This window comes from Bos mutus, chromosome 1, assembly GCF_027580195.1.
Source record: "Bos mutus isolate GX-2022 chromosome 1, NWIPB_WYAK_1.1, whole genome shotgun sequence".
NCBI classification, from domain to species: Eukaryota; Metazoa; Chordata; class Mammalia; order Artiodactyla; family Bovidae; genus Bos; species Bos mutus.
The window spans coordinates 117,427,660-117,448,792 of NC_091617.1; the positions used below are offsets into that span (position 1 = coordinate 117,427,660).

The 21,133-nt window shown below is 42.5% G+C and overlaps 1 protein-coding gene across 2 annotated transcripts in view; it reads left to right on the forward strand.

Annotated features, from left to right (window-relative positions):
- WWTR1 (WW domain containing transcription regulator 1) overlaps nucleotides 1-21,133 on the forward strand; it is a 149,010-nt gene that overhangs the window by 63,881 nt on the left and 63,996 nt on the right. For both annotated transcript variants that reach the window (XM_070374802.1, XM_005906290.3), the window contains exon 3: nucleotides 19,742-19,878. In XM_070374802.1, the coding sequence (XP_070230903.1) occupies nucleotides 19,742-19,878 (137 nt within the window). The remainder of the gene's footprint in view (nucleotides 1-19,741; nucleotides 19,879-21,133) is intronic.

The following is a 21,133-nucleotide window of genomic DNA, read 5'->3' on the forward strand; positions in this document are numbered from 1 at the left end:
GTAATTACATTGAGCATGCAGTTTAAAAAAAAGGAAATAAAACGAGGCTGGGGGCACGTATAATCAATTCAGTGCAAGTAATTACATTATGAAGGCTTCATGATAATTTTATGGTACATTAACAGTGCGGAAAAGCATGCATCCTGCATTCTAGTAAGGAGGCTGGCAGCACATTGTGTGTATACGTCTCTTGACCCAAGGTTGGTTTTCATGAATTTCCAGGCTGTTGGGCTCTGCAGCTGCTAATAGGTAACCATCTAATGGGCTGAACTAAGCAGGGAGATGGAAGCCTACTTGTAGTGTCCAGTGAAGCCTTCTTAGATCACCAGTGGTGGTGGTGGTGTTAATTGCTGAGTCGTGTCCAGCTCTTTGTGGTCCTGTGGACTGTAGCCTGCCAGGCTCCTCTGTCCATGGAGTTCTCCAGGCAAGAATACTAGATCACCAGTATGCCCCATGTAAATTGGGTCGCAAGGGTCCTGCAATGTGCATCTGGGCGGTATTATTGTAGGTGTCTGTGGGTGACTTTCTCTGTGAGCCTGGAGGTTTTTTTTTTTTTTTTTAAATTTTTTAGGGGGTGGGGGCGGGGAGCAGATAGGAATCAACCTTCTCTGGTGTGGTTTTCAATGTGACATACCCTAGTGACATGAGTTGCAAAGTGACTTGCTAAAATTAGAAAGTGAGATTGAACAGCTGGGTTGATGGCCTAAGTGCTGGGTTCCCACCAGTTGTTTCAAGGGGATGGAGCGGAGCCACCCAAAATGCTTTGCAGCAGCTGTGACCCCCGAGCCAAGGAAGCTACATTTTGAAGGCACACTAAGAATAGACAGACTCTTACAAGCTCCCGATTTTGAAGTAAGGAAGAAAGCTAAAAGCTTCTGGGTGCAAAAATTCAGTTCACTTTTTAAAAACACAAGTTTAATTTCCAGCTTTCATAAATGGAAATGTATATAGCAAACATGGAATAGCTTGAAATCATAATATACATGCCCATATATGTCTCTCACTGTCTCTCTCCAGCTCTATAATCTTTATACGAACTCTGCTTTGGATAAACTCAGTCATCAGGTTGCTTTGGTATTACAGCTTCATAGCATTACACTCACATTTGCCCACTGATTCTGGATGCGAGCTGCCTATGTTTTTTAATTCCGGTCAGTTGGGTATAAAAATGGTGCTATAATATCTGAAGTATGGGAAGGCACGGCAACCCACTACAGTATTCTTGCCTGGAGAATCCTGTGGACAGAGCCTCATGGGCTACAGTCTATGGGTTTGCAGAGTTGGACACAACTGAGAAACTAACACTTTCACTTTCTTTCATTTTCACATCTGAAGACCATTGTGTGTTCAGGCAGTGCTGCTGAACTGAGTTTGATGCTGTGCTTGGAATAAATACCACAAATGGTTTATTCTGATTCCTAAAATGTATTCTGCCTGCATGAGTGCATGCTAAGTTGCTTCAGTCAGATCTGACTCTCTGGGACCCTGTGGACTATAGCTTACCAGCCTTCACTGTCCATGGGATTCTCCAGGCAAGGATACTGGAGTGGGTTGCTATGCTCTCCTTCAGGGGATCTTCCCTACCCAGGGATGAAACCTTCGTCTCTTACATCTCCTGCATTGGCAGGCAAGTTCTTTACCGTTAGCGCCACTTGGGAAGTCCAAAGTATATTCAACAACATATTAATAAAGTGAAAGAAAAGATCACACCTAAAATAAATGTTAGGTTGCTGCTGCTGCTGCTAAGTCACGTCAGTCCTGTCCGACTCTGTGCAACCCCATAGACGGCAGCCCACCAGGCTCCACCGTCCCTGGGATTCTCCAGGCAAGAACACTGGAGTGGGTTGCCATTTCCTTCTCCAATGCACAAAAGTGAAAAGTGCAAGTGAAGTCGCTCAGTCGTGTCGGACTCCTAGTGACCCCATGGACTGCAGCCTACCAGTCTCCTCCATCCATGGGATTTTCCAAGCAAGAGTACTGGAGTGGGGTGCCATTGCTAGTTCAAACACAGAGCTTTTTGTAACAAGGCAATTTAGGAAGGAAATGTAGCCTTCTGTGTTTCCCAAATTTATTTGATAACAACACTTTTTTGGGGTGCAGGTTTGGGGGATTATCTTCTAGAACTTAAATCCCATAGAATGTACTTGAGGTTACACGCCTGTAAATGCATCTCCTCATAGCCAGTATGACTAAGCCCAAAGCTTTTGTCACCTGAGAAGTATATTTAATTTAGGTTGAATGTCAGATGAGGTCCATCTGTGAAGTGAAGCTGTTGGCAGACTCAGAAGTGTCTTTCCCTACAGAATGACTTAGTGTTAATTACCTCCCTTACCCCCACCTCACAGCACACTTTCATTTTCATCTTTTTGTCAAAATAGTTGTTACCAGGGTTATGGGAATTTTCCAGACCAAAGTTCAACCTGGCTTATTTTATCTTCCTTTTGTAGGACTAAAGAAAGAAAGTGAAATCACTCACTCCAACTCTTTGCGACCCCATGAACTGTAGCCTACCAGGCTCCTCCGTCCAAGGGATTTTCCAGGCAAGAGTACTGAAGTGGGTTGCCATCCTTCTGCCATCCAGGGGATCTTCCCGACCCAGGGATCAAATCTGGGTCTCCTGCATTGTAGGCAGACACTTTACTGTCTGAGCCACCAGGGAAGCCCTTGTAGGACCATGCTGACAAAAATTTGTTCAAGGAACATTTTGAAGCAAAATAAGAAAATACAGCTAGTTTATTTAGTCATATAAAGTCATGTTTCTGTCATTTTCCTCTTGATTTCAGTGTAATAACAGACTTCTTTTTTCTCACATAGACAGCATATGATAATTAATACATGCACATATTCTTGCACTTTGTATTAAAATTATATGTCTGAGTATGCAAATGTGACCCTTTTCTCAAAAAGTCATTAAAATGAATCCAGATCCTAACAGTTCTTAGCTGTTTCTTCTAATATAGCTGTTTTCCTTTCAGAGCACATTACAAAAATGTACTTTGTATAAATGTTAAAAATGTAAATATCATAAAAAGTTAAAAGGGAGTAGCTTAGGAAAAGTAGCCTAGAATTATCTCTAATACTTTTTTCCCATTAAAAAAATAAGTAGGAAAGATTAATGTACACTTAAGTAATTATAGTTATGTGTGTGTGTGCTCAATCGCTCAGTTGTGTCGGACTCTTTGTGACCCCATGGACTGTAGCCCACTAGACTCCTCTCGTCTGTCCATGGAAATTTTCAGGCAAGAATCCTGGAGTGGGTTGCCATTTCTACTCCAGGGTATCTTTCCAACCCAGGGATTGAACCTGGGTCTCCTGTGTTTCCTGCATTTACAGGCAGATTCTTTACCATTGAGTCACCTGGGAAGCCAGTTATAGTCAATTAGAAAAGTTAATTACCTAACATTTATAGAATTATAAGTGAACACGTTTATGAAACATAAAAAACATCAATATTTGAATATTTTCCCTAGTAATCAACATTAATAAAGACCAAAGACAAGTCAGGCTGAAGCTGTTATTGTCAGAGTTTCTGAGGGAAGGAACTTTCCAGGAGGCGGGACCTTTAACAGCCCCAGTTCTGGCTGGGAGCCCTGCTCTTGAGAGCCATACTCGGCTGCTACCTTTGTGTCTCCAAATCCATCTTCAGAGTCTTTTTACCTCTTCCTTTTAAGTCACAGCAGAGAGTCTGGCTTTGTATTTGGTTTACTTTTTTAAAGTAGTATTTGTCTGTCTTCCTCTCCTTCCTCCCTAACATCAACTACAGGATCACATGGAGCTAATTTGTTTTACTGTCACGGGAGTCCTTTTTCTGGACCAGATGGGCCTGATTAAAACCAGGCCAGTTAAAAGGTCAACTTTGTAGGCAAGTGCATACACTCCATGACTCAAGGGGTTCAGGAGGGATGAGGAGGGATGATTGGTGTGTGCTCAGTCATGTCTGACTCTTTTGCAACCCCATAGACTGTAGAAGAGCCCCCCAGGGTCTTCTCTCCATGGGCTTTCCCAGGTAAGAATACTGGAGTGGGTTGCCATTTCCTCCTCCAGGGGATCTTTCTGACCCAAGGACTGAACCTGTGTCTCCAGAGTGCAGGTGGATTCTTTACCACTAAGCAACCTGGGAAGCCCACGAGGTGGGATTGTTGAAGCAAGACGATGGGGGGAAGAGTCTGTCTTGTGGGGCCCTTTCCTCTGAGGGACCAAGCCTGTAGGTGACGTTGTTCCAGGACAGTCAGGCTATCAGCAGCACCAACTGTCTGTACCCTCTTTTCCTTCCTTCCTAAAGGTCCAGATTATTTGTGTCAGCCTCTTTGGGTTCACAAAGCAGTATCCTGTTATGGAAAAAAAAGCCCAAGACCCAACTCTAGAGTAAGTTTGGGCTCTCAGCTGTGTCACATAGAACATCAGGAAATTTATTAAGTCATTTAACTTTTCCCAACTCAATTTCTGGATGTTAAAAATGAAGGTTAGTAAGTCTGCTATGTGAGGGTACAATTAAGGTAATTTTTGGAGCTATGAAGTGCTATATACATGTCAACAGTTGCTGTCGGACATTATTATTACCATCATTACTGTGAATATTGTGATGTATGACTAATAGTCATTATCATGACTGTCACTATTAACTTCATTCGTATGTTCATTCATTCATTCATTTGACAAACATTTATTTATTGGAACTTCCCTGGCAGTCTGTATATACATAAGGGTGGTGCTAGTGGTGAAGAATCTGTCTGCCAGTGCAGGAGACGTAAGAGACTCAGGTTCAATCCCTGGGTTGGGAAGGTCCCCTGGAGTAGGAAATGGCGACCCACTCCAGTGTTCTTGCCTGGGAAATTCCATGGACAGAGGAGCCTGGTGGGCTACAGTCCATGAGGTTGCAGAGAATCAGACACAACTGAAGTGACTAAGCACAGCATAACCTGGTGATCTAGTGATTAGGATTCGGTTCAATCCCTGGTTGGGGAACTGAGATCCCCCAAGCCATGCAGTGTGGCCAAAAACCCAGCAGCAACAACAAGAGCAACAAAAAGCATTTATTGCGTGTCTACAATATGCCCGAGGTGGTGTACTTTCAGGGTCCATGGTGAGCAGCACTTGGTGGTGGTTCAGTTGACCAGCTTGCTGAATCAAATTAGAATAAATTAATAATGCTTTCATTTGTTTTAGAGGCTGTTACAGCATCCTCTAGGCTTCATGTCCTTCCAGGGACCAGTAAAGAACAAATTTTCCTGGATGAGTTTTTTTGAACACTTGATAGATAAGGGTACATAAGATATGGGTGATTTATTTGATCCTGTCACTGAGAAACAAAATATTTTGTTAAAGGAAGCTCATTAAATACATTTTTTCCCTCCTTGCTTTTTAAAGTCATTTGTTTCATGAGTAATTTTTGAATATCTGCTGTAGGTCTTCCACACTAGATCCAATATTGGAACTACTGAGAACTTGAAAGCTTATTTAAAGTCTCCTTCAATTCAACATCCTTTAAAAAAAAGTCTCATGGAAAGGAAAAATCTAAATGTGTCCTGTAGAGAAAATACCATTTCCTTTGACCATTATTATGATCTTTATCCTGCTTCTTTATACAGAGTTCCTCTCCAACTCAGTGGGAACTCCTTAGCAGTTCTGAAGGCAGGATGTGCCTTGGAGTGGGAGGAGAACGAGGCTTGTGGTTGGTCATCAGACTAAATTTAAACCATTATTTGGAATGACTATGTAATTAACGTGGGGGTTAAAAAATGAAAAATACAGCTGCAAGGGTAGTTTTCTTCCTTTAATAAGAAAAGAAGTCAGGAGGCATGAGAAGAAAACAAACACAGGAACATGAGGCATGCATTCTCTTTCATGAGAAGAGAATCAAAGATGCACCCTAATCTTTCAAGAGACAATAAATGCCTCTCCCTTCTGGATTAGGAAGATGACAGCAAGAACGGCACCGCAGCTGGGCGTCTCCAGAGCAGACAGGTGCTGGATATAAGATGCCTCCCATTGTCCTGTGAAGTGTAGACAGTGCTCCAGATGACAGGCCCCGCTTGATCTGCCAGAGGACAGAGCTGCTCAGTCTGTTGACGCCTGGTTCACAGTCCCCCAGCTCGCTCAAACAGCTGCCAGAGGCAGCCATGAAATATTGCTTAATTATAGAATTTCCCTTGATCCTCTTTATCCCTTCTCCCGCTCCCCACACCCGGCTTTGTGCCCCTCCCTGGTTCACAGCACCTTTAGGCTGAGCACTCAGGGGAGTATTAGGATGGTGCCTTTTCCAGCTCACAGTTAAGGGACTGACAAGAGGTTCAACTACACTCTAGCTGTGGGCTTATTCTTGGAGGCTGTAATTAGCAGTGTTAAGTTTGAATATGGAATGCAGTGTTATTTTTTTCAGCAGGAAGCGAGTTTACTTGGAGCAGGGCAGAGGAGGATAGCTTTTCTCATTCTTTCTCTCCTTTTTTTTTTTTTTTTTTCTGATTAGAAAGTAATGGTTATTGTACAAAGTGGAGAAAGTATCAAGAAATCTAAAGATATGACTAAAGCCTACTTTCCTCTTATTCATATGTTTGGATGTTAACCAAAATAGTATTATGTTCACTTAGTATTATGTTCACTTAGCATTATGTTCACTTTCTATTTTAACAAGTATAGATCCATGTCATGTGTAATGTCTGTTCAGTCTTCCATGATCTGGCAGACCCATAATTTACTTAACCATTTAACACATTTGAGACATAAGTAAAACTGCAGTGGACATCTTCGCACATACATTTTGCATACTTGTTTATTGGTTTGAAATTATGTTTGTAATTAACAGGGACATGAAATGAGATTGTCTCTGACATTAAATTAAGATGATCAAGGACTGATGTGATGGTTCGGCACGCACTTGTCTCTTTTCTATTGTCTTGTTCTTACTGAGTAGCTTTCGTTCCTCATGATTTAAAATGGTTGCTGTAGCTCTGGTCATAATGTCTACTTTCCAAGCTGGAATAAAGAAGGTGGAAAGCAGAAAAGACTGTTTATCCCTTCCATTTAACGAACTTCCCTAGAATTTCACACAGCATTCTGTTTATCATCTCGAACTTAGTCTCTTGGCCACACCTTGCACCCAGAAGAGAGGGTGAGTAGATATTCAGAAGCAACTGGTCATCTCGGCCATATCTTTCTGTTTCCTTGGTATATGTTTCATGGAGGAGTTTCTAATTCAAAGATTTTTCAAGGATTTTGTAATATGTTGACAAACTACTCTCCAGAAAGAGGTTACCAATTAAGTTTAGTAATATGTAAGAGTGACCCTCAGTGAGGCTATGGGTTCTTTGGTGAGCATTTTAAGGGCATTTTAAAACTTTTTCATGAAGCTGTGTTTTTATCTTTCTTTAAATCATACATTCTGGAGAGAGTTGATGTAGGGGTTTCTGATACAATTTTTTCTTCAAATCAAGGTCTGTACAAGTAAGAGTATTCCTTCCAAAAATTGGAAGGATGTTGGCCTGAGAATTCAAATGTTATTCACACATGTTTCCTCCACTTTTAAGAACGCTTATTTGGAGATTCAATTAACAAGCAAACCCAGTTTGAAAACTTTTACTGCCAATCAAGTAAAAAGGCACAACCAAGAAGCTGCTCACTCAGCCCATGTCGGTATTAAGATATAAAGATATTTGATTTCTGTTACACCATTTCCTATACGTTTAAAAATCATATCAAAATTAAAAGTGCATACACCTAAATAGATGTTTTTTACTATGAGAATTAATGCTAGCTATGATATATTAGTGAAGAACAGTGGGGTTTGGATGGGTTAATAAGTCATAAAAATGGAAAAAATACATTTCCTGTTCTTTGTTAAGTATGTGTGTGTGTGTTTGTGTGTATATATTTTTTGGCTGCACTGCCTGGTTTATGGAATCTTAGCTCCTCCACCAGGGATTGAACTCAGGTGCTCAGCATTGAAAGGGCGGAGTCCTAACCTTTGGACTGCCAGGGAATTCCCAATAGTAGTATATTTTTGATTAACACACACCTGTGGGTACAAAATCCCATGGACGGAGGAGCCTGGTAGGCTGCAGTCCATGGGGTCGCCGGGAGTCAGACATGACTGAGCAACTTCACTTTCACTTTTCACTTTCATGCATTGGAGAAGGAAATGGCAACCCACTCCAGTGTTCTTGCCTGGAGAATCCCAGGGATGGGGGAGCCTGGTGGGCTGCCGTCTCTGGGGTCGCACAGAGTTGGTCACGACTGAAGCGACTTAGCAGCAGCAGCAGTGGGTACAAAGCTAACTCGTTTGTTTTGCATTAACATGTTTGTATATAGTACTTTTTAAGCTAATTTGTTTTTCCATTTTGTTGATTCACAGAAGTTTCAAGTCTTCTTGTGTTTCTGTACCTAATCTGTGTCCCTTCATTTTGGGGTAAACTATGGGAGTGAACTATTTTGACCCTGTAATTGATTTAAAGAACTTCGTTAGGGTGAAACTTCTTGAGCATTTCTGTTAGGAAGGAGGGAAAGCCATTAGGTACTCTTTTTCTAGTATGTCTTATGCTTTTCACGTCAAGCTGAAATCCTTACTAGTTTATACATGAGACTGGAAGTCTTGGGCTGACACGGGATGCTCATTACCATTAAAAGCGCCTAACAAAGGCGTTAGAGGAATCTCAGCTTTGGCCTTCTCTTACACTGGACCTGAGAGTTGTTATTGTTAGAATGTAGGGTGAGGGAAGGGGTGGTAGTGAAGGAGCCACTGAAAGGCTGGTGGTTTGCTTGTTCTTTTGTGTTTTGAGAATGTTTTTGTCTCAAGATCAATGGTTAGTTAGCTGCTTTATGTGAAATCATATAAATCTGTAGCTTTTGCAGTGAATTAATGCCCACTCTTATTTTTTCCCCATTTTCACTGTACTCTAGGCTGTTTGCTGACAATTTTGCATTTGAATTCCTCAGATCTTTGTAAAACGTTGGGATAGATTTTCAGGAGAGAAAGAAGTGGAATTAGTATTTATAGACTGTCATGGGTGTGTCTGGCACTGTGTGGGTTGTTTTGTTATGGGATGAAATATTTAAAACAGCCTCACGCACGAAAGGAAAGGATGTTCTTAGCCTGTTTCACAGTGGAGGAAACTCAGGCTGGGAGACACTAAGTAAAGTTAACTCTTAACTGGTTAATCCAGAGCTCAAAGCCACTGCAGGACTGCCTCATTTGGGTGATGCTCTCAACCCAAGATGCAAAGAAATACACGTAAAGAGATGCTTTGGGCTGGGTTTACAGGAAACATAAGCAGTGTTGCCTGGTGATTATCTTCCAGGCCTCCCCTCCCTGCTGGGAAACCTAACTCCCCTTCTTTTGTCTTTGCTCCTCCAAACCGGTTCTTGCAAAATGGGATGCTGGCTCTGAAAAGCACCTCCAATCTTTCTCCAGACCAGGGTTGGGGCTCATGCCAGTCTCTTCTCTAGTTCCATGTATCTTGTCATTCAAACATGTGCATAAAGTGGCTGAAGACCAGGGTGGCCCATCCTCTTCCCAGAATTAAAAACAAGAACAACAACAAACCAAAAAGGAATTGGCTCTCCCCACATGAGTAAAGGAGAGACTAGATTAACCCAAAAGAATTCTTGTTTTTTTGGAGGTTTTGCCCTATTTCCTTGGACAAGTGACATTTAGTTCGTTTTGCCCCACCGGAACAAGCAGTGTGTCAATGTCCCATTTAAGAACAACTGGAAAAACAACACGTTGAAACATGTGTTGAGCACAGAGAGCCTGGAAAAACAATTTTCAAAGTATTTGAGCACTTAAAGTAGCTTGGTAGCTTAAAAAATTTTTCTTTTAAAAACTGATTGAGAGATTAAAGCTGCTTCCCAGATGTCAGATGCTGTTGATACCGGAGCGTATCTAACATGCAGCTATTGAGTTAGAATGTCAGGCTCTGGACCTTTTATAGCAACAATAAAAATAGGGTGTGTGCTTTGTTACCCTCGACACCAAACCTTTATTTCATTGCCACTGCCCACCTGATCGCCAGCTTCCAGGTCCCACGTTACATCTTCTGTTACGTCCTGCCAGGGAGGAGAGGACACTGCGGGCATTCAGGATCATATGTCTATTTAAGTGGCATGAATTCAATTCTACATGCCTAGCAAATCCCAACATAAGTATTTGGGGACAGCATCACTTCATCTGGAGCTTGGCTGTAGAAATAGTACCATGTCCTAACCCTGGAAAGATCTGGCTGTGTTGGACTTACTGAAAGACCTTATAATATACACAAAGCTTAGCACACTGTACATTATGGCCCATTTAAAGGATTTACAGTGGTAATTTTCACCACACTCCTCATTTGCCAGAACTGCTTTTGGGGCTGCATTCTCATGGAAGATACTGTCCTGGGGTAAATACAGTCTGTTGAATGACCGAATGGATGAATGCCTTTCACTTCCTTTGATAATTTTAGAATTCACCATTCATTAAGATCCTCATCTTCACGTCTCCTCATTACTATCCCTAATTTTTGTTTGTGAAAAAGTGGGAAAATAGATACTGAGCACCTATGTTATACTTGATGCCTGGAAATAATAAAACCTGGTAAAATAAACTCTTACATGGTTGTTCAGCTTCAACACAAGAAACAGTGTGGTTTATAAATCTTTTAATACCATTATTGATCCTGATATGAAAAGCAAAAAAAAAAAAACAGTGTTGATAATACCATTGCAGTATAGCCCAAGTTAAGTGCTTGGCCAGAGGCAGACAAGAAAACAGAAACACAGTCCTTTTTCTTCTCGCTTTTTTTTGGGGAATAGAAAAAGTGAGGTGAAGCAAGAGTTGGCTCAGTTTGCACAGAGGAAGTCAGGTCTGCCCCGGTCATGTGGCACTGGGGATCTCAGTGGGGATGAGGGGGTGCCTCTCACACAAAAGCTCACCCTCCGGAGTGAGGTCACTGAGTCACACCTCTGGGTCATGTCCGTGAGTCATGGGCTTCCCAAAAGGCTTTCTCCAGAAGTGGCGCCTTCATGGTGTCCCCAGCTTTCTCACCGCAGGGATAAACGCTGGTAAATAAACCCCTTCAGAAAGGAACTATGATTATTACAGCCTCAAGTGGGCTCACTCTGCACTTTAGGACTGACTGCAGCTCTGCCTGACTCAGCTCTCTGCCCAGATGGAGCAGGTTTGGAAAAGCCAGATTTGTGTAGATGGATGCCCGAGGCTGTCTGAGGTGGAAGTGCCTGAAGACCTTCCATGCTGCTTCGGCTCCTACTGCTGCTGATTTCAACAAGTGGAGACTTCTTGGCACCGCTGAGATGGAAGTCGAGGATTAGAGCCTGGTAGTTAAAAATACAGTCCCTGTCATTCATTTGGAATTCCAGAGAACTCTGAAATTTTTTGAATTGGCAAGGAATGGTAGAGACCGGAAGCATGCACCAAAATAATGCTTCTGGTCTTCTATCATCTTTTATTAGACGATCCTAAAAAAATCCCCTACTTATATATGAGTTATTATTCCTGTGTCATAGACTGCAGCTATGTTTGATGAGCTGCCGAAGTGAAAATCTGACTGGAACCTTTTAACTATAAATTCCTTGTGGTTTCAAAGAAGGATGAGCTTTCTCAGCCAACACACTTTTGTTATGTGAACAGTTACCTTTATTGTATAGCATAAGAGAGTCAGTTTTTATAGCTTTAGGACTTAATCTATGAATGATATGAATGTTTTCTAATGGATGTGTCAGCTAGGTACATTTGCAGCTTGACTTTTATCTCTTTGTATCTTTTATTCTTATGCATTGGACTAGCAAGTGCTGGTGATGTTTAGGATTTTGGCAGAACAGAAAAAGAATTATAACCAATTGTAATGTAATGAAAGCTGCTTTGGGACGAAGAATCATCAGCTGGGCTGACAACAGGAAAGATGACAACTTGGGAGGGAGATTGGTTGCTTTAGAAAGAAAATAATACATCAGCTGTGCATCTTTTCAGCCAGGTGAAGAGCCAGCACTTTATTTCCAATTGTCAATGTATTCAAAAGACAAGTCCTTATTATCCAGCTGGACTGATAGGGTTAAACAGAGGGGAACAATTTACTGATGGCTACTAATCAGATGGGGTTGCTACTATAGACGAGGGCTTTGAGCTGCTACTGCTGTGGGGCTTCCACTGTGATCAGCTCCTACTATTCCCTGGGTTTGGGTGGCTCAGTGGTAAAGAATCTGCCTGCCAGTGCAGGAGACGCAGGAGACGTGGGTTTGATTCCTGGGTTGGGAAGATCCTCTGGAGAAGGAAATGGCAACCCACTCCAAAATTCTTGCCTGGGAATTCCCACGGACTGTGGAGCCTGGTGGGCTACAGTTCATGGGGTCGCAAAAATGTTGGACATGACTGAAAGACTAAACAACATGAGGAACTATCTGGAGAGTGTATGTTTCTGAACCTGGGAGAATTATAAGTGTGCATGCCAGCTGTCTTTGTTCTCGTGATTAAGACCCATCTCTGGTGTCAGTCGGAAGAGCCAAGTATCACTGGCAAAAAAGCAAAACACGACAAAAGGCTCCACTCAAAGAAATGCAAGATGTGAGTAAGATATGATGTGTCATTTCCTAGGTCTTGAAATTTAAATCAGAACACACTGCCCACATGTTTAATGTAATTGAAAGGCAGCATTTATCCCTGAAATACAACAAAAAAGTGAAACAGCTTTTACGTATTTGTATTTTAATTCTAATTGGGGAAAATTTTCAAATTTTTATGTGAGTCCTGGGCAAGTCTTCTTGCCATCTGGTACAGGATTAAACATTGGCATAGCATTTGTTTTCTGCTGACAGTGGGTCCAATTTATTTGGCAAGACCTGCCTGGGAAATTATCAACCTCATGCAAATCTGCTTCAGTTTTCATTTTTAACACTGATGAGTTTAACTGAATGGGTTCACAACAAGCAAGTTGCAAACCTATTTTAGTTACCAGTTTTTATGCAAATCATCTTCAATCTGTATAAACATTTGTTATAACATTAAGAGGGTGGTGAATTGGCCGACTAAGTAAAAAAAAGAGCTTTAAATGTCTGATTTTTAAAAATCAGCATATTTTACCTATGCCCTCAGTTGGGCTTGTGAAGATTCTGGGGGTTCCAGGAGTATTGTTTTTCAAGTGCCTACCATGTGAGGGCACCTTGCTCTGCCTCCACTGGGCCTTTTCTGTAGTCAAAAGAGCTTGTGTTCCATTGTAAGAGAAATATTAGTACCCCCCCCCCCTCAAAAAAAAAAAGAATGAAAGGAGAGGTTAAAGAGAAACTGGGATTGGCAGGAGGATGAAGGGAAGAAGCACTGAATATGAATTGAGTTTTGAGCAAGTCAGAGGAGCCTGGTGGGCTACAGTCCTTGGGGTTACAAAGAGTCGGACTGAACAACTAACACTTTCACTTTCACAACACTTAGAGCCTTTATATTCCCATCTCCTTGGTGTGGTTGTCTATAACTGGGTTTCTCTGGTGGCTCAGACAATAAAGAATCTGCCTGTAATGCAGGAGACCTGGGTTTGATCCTTGGGTCAGGCAGATCTCCTCAAGAAGGAAATGGCAACCCACTCCAGTGTTCTTGCCTGGAGAATCCCATGGACAGAGGAGCCTGGAAGGCTACAGTCCATGGTGTTGCAAAGAGTCAGACATGACTGAGTGACTAACACTTGCACATAATCATCTATCTAGATGGTAGTAAGAAGCTGCTTTTAAGTCGTGCCCTAACAGCTTGGTTGAGGGAGCCCTGAGTAATGTCCAACACAATTAATGTGAAACTCTGTAATGTATTAAGAGAGGAGGAGGAGTAAAAAGGCCAAACACTTATACTTGCACATGAAATCTTTGCCCACATATATGAGCAAACAGCTTATATTGCTATGAACTCCAAATTCTTTCAAAATTAAACACTCATAATCATTACTATTTTTATATCTTTGTATGCTTCCAGCAATACAAAATGTATTACATAGGCTTTCTCTATTTCAGAAAGTCTTTGTTGTGTGGCTTCCTTCCATGAAGTTAGTGTAATAGGTCATGAACTGGGGGGTAAATTTATCCAAGAAACACCAAGCCTCTTCCTGGGCTATAAGAAGCTGGTGGATTCTGTTTTTGCAGATAAGATTTTATCTTTGCCTTTCATGGTTCTGCCGCCAGTCAAGATTTTATATTTATAAAATGCTTTTCATTTTTATGCCTAACAAGTGCACGTGCACTATAGGAATTATACAATCCAGGCTTGTTGAGCTAAAGGTTGCCAGCCTTGGGCTGGAGGCGGGAGCTGTCTTCTGTGAGTTCACTGGCTAAGGAGGTGAGCTTGAGAAGTGAAGTGAACCGGTCATGAAGTTGGCAGGTGACCTCGGTGATCACAGGTTTCCCAGAACAGCCGTTTTTTCACCCTCAGGAAAAGGAACCAGAGCATTTGTTGGCTTTTTTACCCCTGTTTCATAGATATGGGTGCTGAGACCAGGATGGGTTAAATGGCTTGTCCACATAGGTCACACAAGATCGGAGCTGTATTAAAGCTCAGACATATGTAGGGATCCCCTGGAGATCCGGTGCTTAGGACTCTTGAGCTTTCACTACTGAAGGTGCAAGTTGGATCCCCAGTTGGGGAACTGGATATCCCACAAGCTGTGCTGCTGCTGCTGCTAAGTCACTTGAGTCGTGTCTGACTGTGAGACCCCATAGACGGCAGCCCACCAGGCTCCGCCGTCCCTGGGATTCTCCAGGCAAGACTGTGAGGTGTGGCCAAAACAAAGAAACACAACAAAAAACAAAAGAACTCGGGTATGTGTGACTCCCAGCCTGTGGTCTTTCCAGAAGACACAGTTGCTTCACTGTCTCCCAGTAGGATGTCAAGGGTCGTGGGGACCTCAGACCCAGCTGTTCTAGGGATGAGTCTGGAGGTGTGTTGGAGAAGGGATTGTCAGATAGAAAGGGTGGGGAAGGGATGGAGGACGGAAGGAAAACCTGAGAGACTGGGGGAGGGAAGCCTGGAGGCCATTGTCCTCATCCAGGTGAAAGGTCATGTAAATAGGAGCTAAATTAACAATCTCCTGGAGGCTGTTGGGAGGGGCCAGGCCTGTAGGGGAGGGTGATTGGGAGAGTCATAATGCTCTTCCCTCCCCCACTGATTTCAATGGCATTCTAACCCCAAACACAGAATGTTCCTAATACACAAAATGGCTTTCCCAACTTGTGTCTGTATTGAAGAACACATTCAGATTCTAGAAGGAAAAATTATTTAACACAACACAGCTTTCCATAAACTACCATTTCCAACCTAATATCTTCTCAGAGAAGTGCTTGACCTTTCTTGCCCCCCGGCAAACATGCAGGTCCTCAGAACTGAAGCTCTCACAGACCCTGGTGTGGTTGTATATTTGTCCTTTATAAGACTGTGAAGAAAGGCAGTCTGGGAAGTCGTAGTCAAAGGGGGCCCTGAAGGAAGAGGAAAAGATTCCATTACCTTTGTAACAGGTGCCATTTCCATTGCCCACCACCTGGGGCTTCCATGAGAAATCCCTGCAGACATCTTTTTTTTTTTTTTTAGTCCAGGAAAATTGGGTGTTTGAGAGTGTGTATCAAGAAGAGTTTTTCTTTCCCTTAGAGACTGGCTTTTTTTCCTTTATAAAAAGCATGGAGACAGGTAATTGAATCCATTTCCCTTCTTACTTTGGCCACTCAAAAATAGGAGCCAAATCTCTAGTTTATCTCCAGTAACTTTTTAGTACCTATGACCTGCATTTCATGCATCATTTTCCTTTTCTGTCTTTTTGCACCTTCAGAAGTGTTTTATTTTCACTGGTTATGAAAACAGTACATTATCGCAGTTCAAAACTGGAAAGTATAGAAGAGTTTAGATTAAGGGGGAAACAAATCTCCAGTGAGCATATTATTTGCTTACACGTGTGCGTGCTCAGTCATGTCCAACTCTGCAACCCCATGGACTGTAGCCCGCCAGGCTCCTCTGCCCATAGAATTGTCCAGGCAAGAATACTAGATGGGTTGCCATGTCCTCCTCCAGGGGATTTTCCCGACCCAGAGATCGAATCAGAGTCTCCTGTGGCTCTTGCATTGCAGACAGATACTTGCATATATCAGTCTAAATACTTTGGTATCTTTTTTGGTTCCTTTGTTTAGGGAAGTGGGGCTATGCTGGGTCTTTGTTGTGGTGAGTGGGCTTGTGTAATTGTGGCACTTAGTTGCCCCACAGGATGTGGAATCTTAGTTCCCTGATCAAGGATTGAACCATTGTTCCCTGCATTGGAAAGTGGATTCTTAACCACTGGACCACCAGTGAAGTCTTCTGTTCCGTTTTCGTATGAAAGCTGTATAGAATGTGTGTTCATAGAATATACACTATTATGCAGTTGAACATACATATGTAAGTGTATATAAATATTACATATGTAAATTTTTAAGGGAAACTGGACTTAAAGCAGCAGAGAGACATTTTCTTTCTTTCCTTCATCATTTCTTTCTCCCTTTCTTTCATCATTTTTTTTTTCCTTTTTCCCCCGTAGACATTTGCTTGAAGTGGACTCAGCAAGAGAGTGATGTCAGACAGGGGTGGGAGTAGTAGGGAAGTGGAGATTAATTGAGCTAAACTGTGGGTCCTGGCAAACAGTGCAGTATTTCTCTGCACTGAGAAATACAAGAAAGGAAGTGACTCAGTAGCTCTGAGAAGAGGGAGCAGAGATGAGGCAGCAGCATGAAAGAGCGATGGTTTATCCTACGGTTGGGAATAGGATGTGGGGACCTAAATGAATTTAGTTTTCAAATCAAATCATGAGTGGTGGATTAAATTCTTATGAGCAATGCCCTTGCTCTTGGCATTCAGACCAGGTGTCGCCCTGGATGTCACATAAACTGAGTTTTAGAGAACTGCCCTGCGGTCGATTGGTGTGCAGGGGCTGGAAAGTAGAGTGGCTTTCTTCTCAGAATTGTTTCAGAGCAAAGAGAACTTCTTCTCAGAGTTGTTTCAGAGCAAAGAGAGCTGCTTACGTATGAAAGGCTCCCCCTTGTACTCAAGTCTTTGGGGAATACAGTGAGTGACACATTTAATTATCAAACCCGCTGGGAACAAAAGTCCTTTAAAAAGCGTTGGCGGGGTGTGGAGTTTGAAGGGTGGGCTGAAGAGGCTCCCACGGTTGTGGGGGCAGTTTTGGGGCTTGAAGCTGTGGCATCTTTGGGGTCAGATCTCTTAGGATGAGGGTCAGAGTGTCCATCCAGAAAAACTCTGCCCTCTCTCCCAGGGGATGGAGGCTGTCAGCCACAGTGGCTGTCTTCAGACAAGCTGGGCTTCTCTACCACTTTGGGCGTGAGCCTTTCTGCTCTCTGCAGACTTGAGAGTCCCAGCCCACTTGTTCAGAATGGGAAGGGTGAATGGGGGACGGGCATTTGAGAATCCATCATTCCGGTTCCCGTATTGTTCTGATCACTGACAGGGAGCTGAGTGTGTACACGGCAGTATCCTTAAATGTCCAAGGTGGTAAAGAACCCACCTGCCAATGCAGAGACATAAGAGATGCAGGTTTGATCCCTGGGTTGGAAAGATCCCCAAGAGAAGTGTGTGGCAACCCACTCCAGTATTCTTGCCTGGAGAATCCCATAGACAAAGGAGCCTGGTGGGCTATGGTCCATAGGATCGCCAAGAGTTGGACACGACTAAAGCAACTGAGCAAGCACAGTATGTATTACTATATCACTGCTTCTCACTCTGGGCTGTGCTCGTGCTGGTTCTATGGCAGTGTCAGTATAGTCATGGTGTCAGAGGGTCTAAGAAAGGTTCATGAAAGAGAGAAGGATGCCTCCCTTTTTGGTACAGTGGAAAGTATTTCTTGCTTACCGTGTGTTTTAGTGATATGGAATCCTGAAGGAATAGGTAGTCAAAGGGTTTCTTAGCTCTAATTACTTTGCTGAAGGGAGTTTTCTCAACTTTGACATCCTCATCAGTTGTTCCTCTTTTGGAAGACTGTGACAAACCCCCTGGCTATGAGTCTCCACGAGACCAAAGGTTGCAGAGAATTTTATGAACTCTTTGAACAGAATTACTATTGTTAACCTTGAAGGTGTAACTAAGACAGTTGTTTCTTGATCCTTAGATAGCTGATTTTCATCTTTTTAGTTCAGTCTCCTCACGACCACCACCATCCTTCTCAAGATCGTCTTAGTTTTTTTATTTTTATTCCTCCCAATTTATTTTTGATTATTTTTTAAAGAGTCCTATAGCATGAAACTCTACAGTTAAATTTAATTTTGCCTCTTTTATGGAAACTGACTTGTTTTTCTTTTCCTTTTAAATCATACTCATTTTAAAGGCTCTCTTGGGAAAACATCCAAGTTTTCACTCAAGGCAATGAATGAGCATCCATGGCAATAACTTCTAGTCTGGGATGAAGAAATATGAGGAAGAATTTTAGTAGAGGCTGTATTCAAATATGAGGAAATGGAAGCAAAAGAAAAGATAAATATAACTCCATTACAAGAGAGTCACTGATGTAGGTTTAAACTCAGTGATACTAATAGTGGTTTTCTACACAAAGGATTCAAAGGAAGTCATTGCTATTCAAAAGTAAGGTGTGTTTAAAAGGAACGAGGTTGCTCTTTTTCACATGGATCTAGGAGGATCTATAACATGTGGGGTTGGCATTGCCCTTTGGTTTGGGAGAGGCAACCTAGTTACAAGGCTTAGAACAACAGACTGACATTCAGCTTCTGCCATCAAAGTTTGTTGTCTTTGATAAATACAGAAAGATCTTTGATATAGTTCAGAAAACAGATTTGTGGCACCAAATGAGTATGCTTATCTTTAAAAGAAAAATGTACTAAACTCTCAAAAAAGATTGAGTTTATGGAGTGACACAGGGTCTGTAAGGCACCAGGAGTGACTTGTGATGTGGTCTGGAAGGAGGTAGGAAAGCTAGAGGTCCCATCCATCTTTCTGAAGATATACTGGAAACTCTGGGTGGAAGCTGATGTCCTTCTGGTTTCTCTAAGATTAATAACAAAGCTTGGGTGTTGTTTATGACCAAAAGTCTAATCATGTCTTATTCCCCAGAAGCCTTTATGCCTCGGTAATCTGGGTGTCTCCATAATCTAGCACTTCCTACATGTATTTCCTGCTACTCTGTTCTCCAGCTACCCAGTTGTTACCTTGCATGGTAGAATATAAGCTTCCTGTGGACCTCACAGTGTCTTACCCTTAGTAAGAGCTGTGTAATGTCATGTTTATGGGATTGGTTTCAAGGGCCCTGTCTTTGGCTGGGGCCAGGTGGAGGTGTCTCATTATGTCAATTACATGAGCTGGGAGAGTATGGGAGAGCTGATGGGCAGGAGAGCAGGGTCCTGCTTTGGAAGAGGAGTTTGTGCCATGGTATCCCAATGCTTGGATGGCAGTGAGCACTGGGGACTGGAGAACATAGGCTCCTTGGACTTGGGGAAGTATGCTGGGGCTGGTCCATCCTTGGTAAGGCAGGAAACCCTTAAGAGGGCGTTTGCACATGGAGGCAACTGGTCAACTAAATCATGGACTTACTGTCAGAGAGTCCCCTGCAAAATCCCCATATCATGGCCCAACTTGGATGGAGGGTAAGTGGGCAAGCTTGATGTTGGCTGGAAACAATGTGTCAACCTCCTGTAAGCAGATTCTGAAGGAAGAAAGGCCAGCATCATTTAACTGTTGTGTTGTTACTGGTGATGATGATAATGATGCTAACAATTAAAGAGATAATTGTTTTCCTTCTTTTAGTCACATAGAAAAAATCACCACATGGCAAGACCCTAGGAAGGCGATGAATCAGCCCCTGAATCATATGAACCTCCACCCAGCTGCCACTTCCACACCAGCGCCCCAGAGGTCCATGGCCGTGTCTCAGCCGAATCTTGGTAAGCTTTGACTCGGAGCTGGATAAATAGATGTTCAAGCAAGGGCCTCTGGAGCTCAGAAGCAGCTTTGGTTGCCTCAGTGCCTACTCATATACCCAGATAGTATCCTTTCCTCCCTTTTGGCTGCATTACCCTTTCACTGCCCTTGCCGTCTTTTCTTGGCCTCTTGGCTATGTGGTTCATGACATGCTATCCAGCTTGACGCTACAGCTCCAGCATCCTCTCCAGTTACCTTTATTGAAGCTCTTGGAAAAATCACTTAGGTCTCCTGTCTTCACCCACACCAAGGCAAGAAGGGTACTTATCGTTTTCCTGTGAATTTGGTCCCTGAAGAGTACCAAAGGGTACAATTCTGGCTTCAAATCTCTTTGCTTCCTTCCTTTTCTTCTCCCTCATAATGTGCGACTGATACCAGACTAGGTATTTTCTTGACTTATCTCATGCAGTCCTCACAACAACCCTAAAAGAAGTGATAGCACTCCCATTTTATATATGCAGAAACTTTTCCAAAGTCCCGGCTTGTGCGCTAGTAGAGCCAGAATTGAAACTGAGGTTGGTCTGGTTGTAGGATGCATTCAACCCTTGCATAATCTGCGAGTGGCTTCTCCCCACATCTACCCTAGGAAAGGACGGTTCACATTTCACTTCATTTTGAATAGGTGTGATTTTAGTCTTGAGATTAGTTTCTGCTAATTGCAAAACAAGTAAATTTCCACCCACTGGAGAGAATCCGGTGTGAATGAATACACTCCTGCAACAGAACCAATCAGCTTTTGTTGTTAGCCATTCTTCCCTGCCCCTAAAAGGTAAAGTTTTTAAAAAGATAGTGCATTTTCAGGTGACGTTTCCATTTAAGATCAGATGTCCAGATACTGTTTTATACACAGAACAGAATTTTAGAGAATGAAAAGAATCTCTGTTGGATTTTCAAGAATGAACAGATGAAAATGGAAGCAGTTTTCCTAGACACCCTCCATTTATAACTGTGGCTTAGCCATAGTGAGTATGGACTCAAGGAGATCTGAGTCAGTATACTCAAGTAAATATGTTGTCCCTTCTTTCAGGAAGTCTGGATCTACCATTTTAAAGCCTGCAGATGTAAAATATATACAAAAGGCAAACGACTTGGAACAGCCTCTGTTGTGTTTCGTATCTAAAGGGCAGATCAAGGAAAATGGTGCCAGTGCTTGTATGAGCAGTGGTAAACCAAAGCTTCCCATGAGTCATTTGTCCCCAGTATATCAGAGCTCAAGTA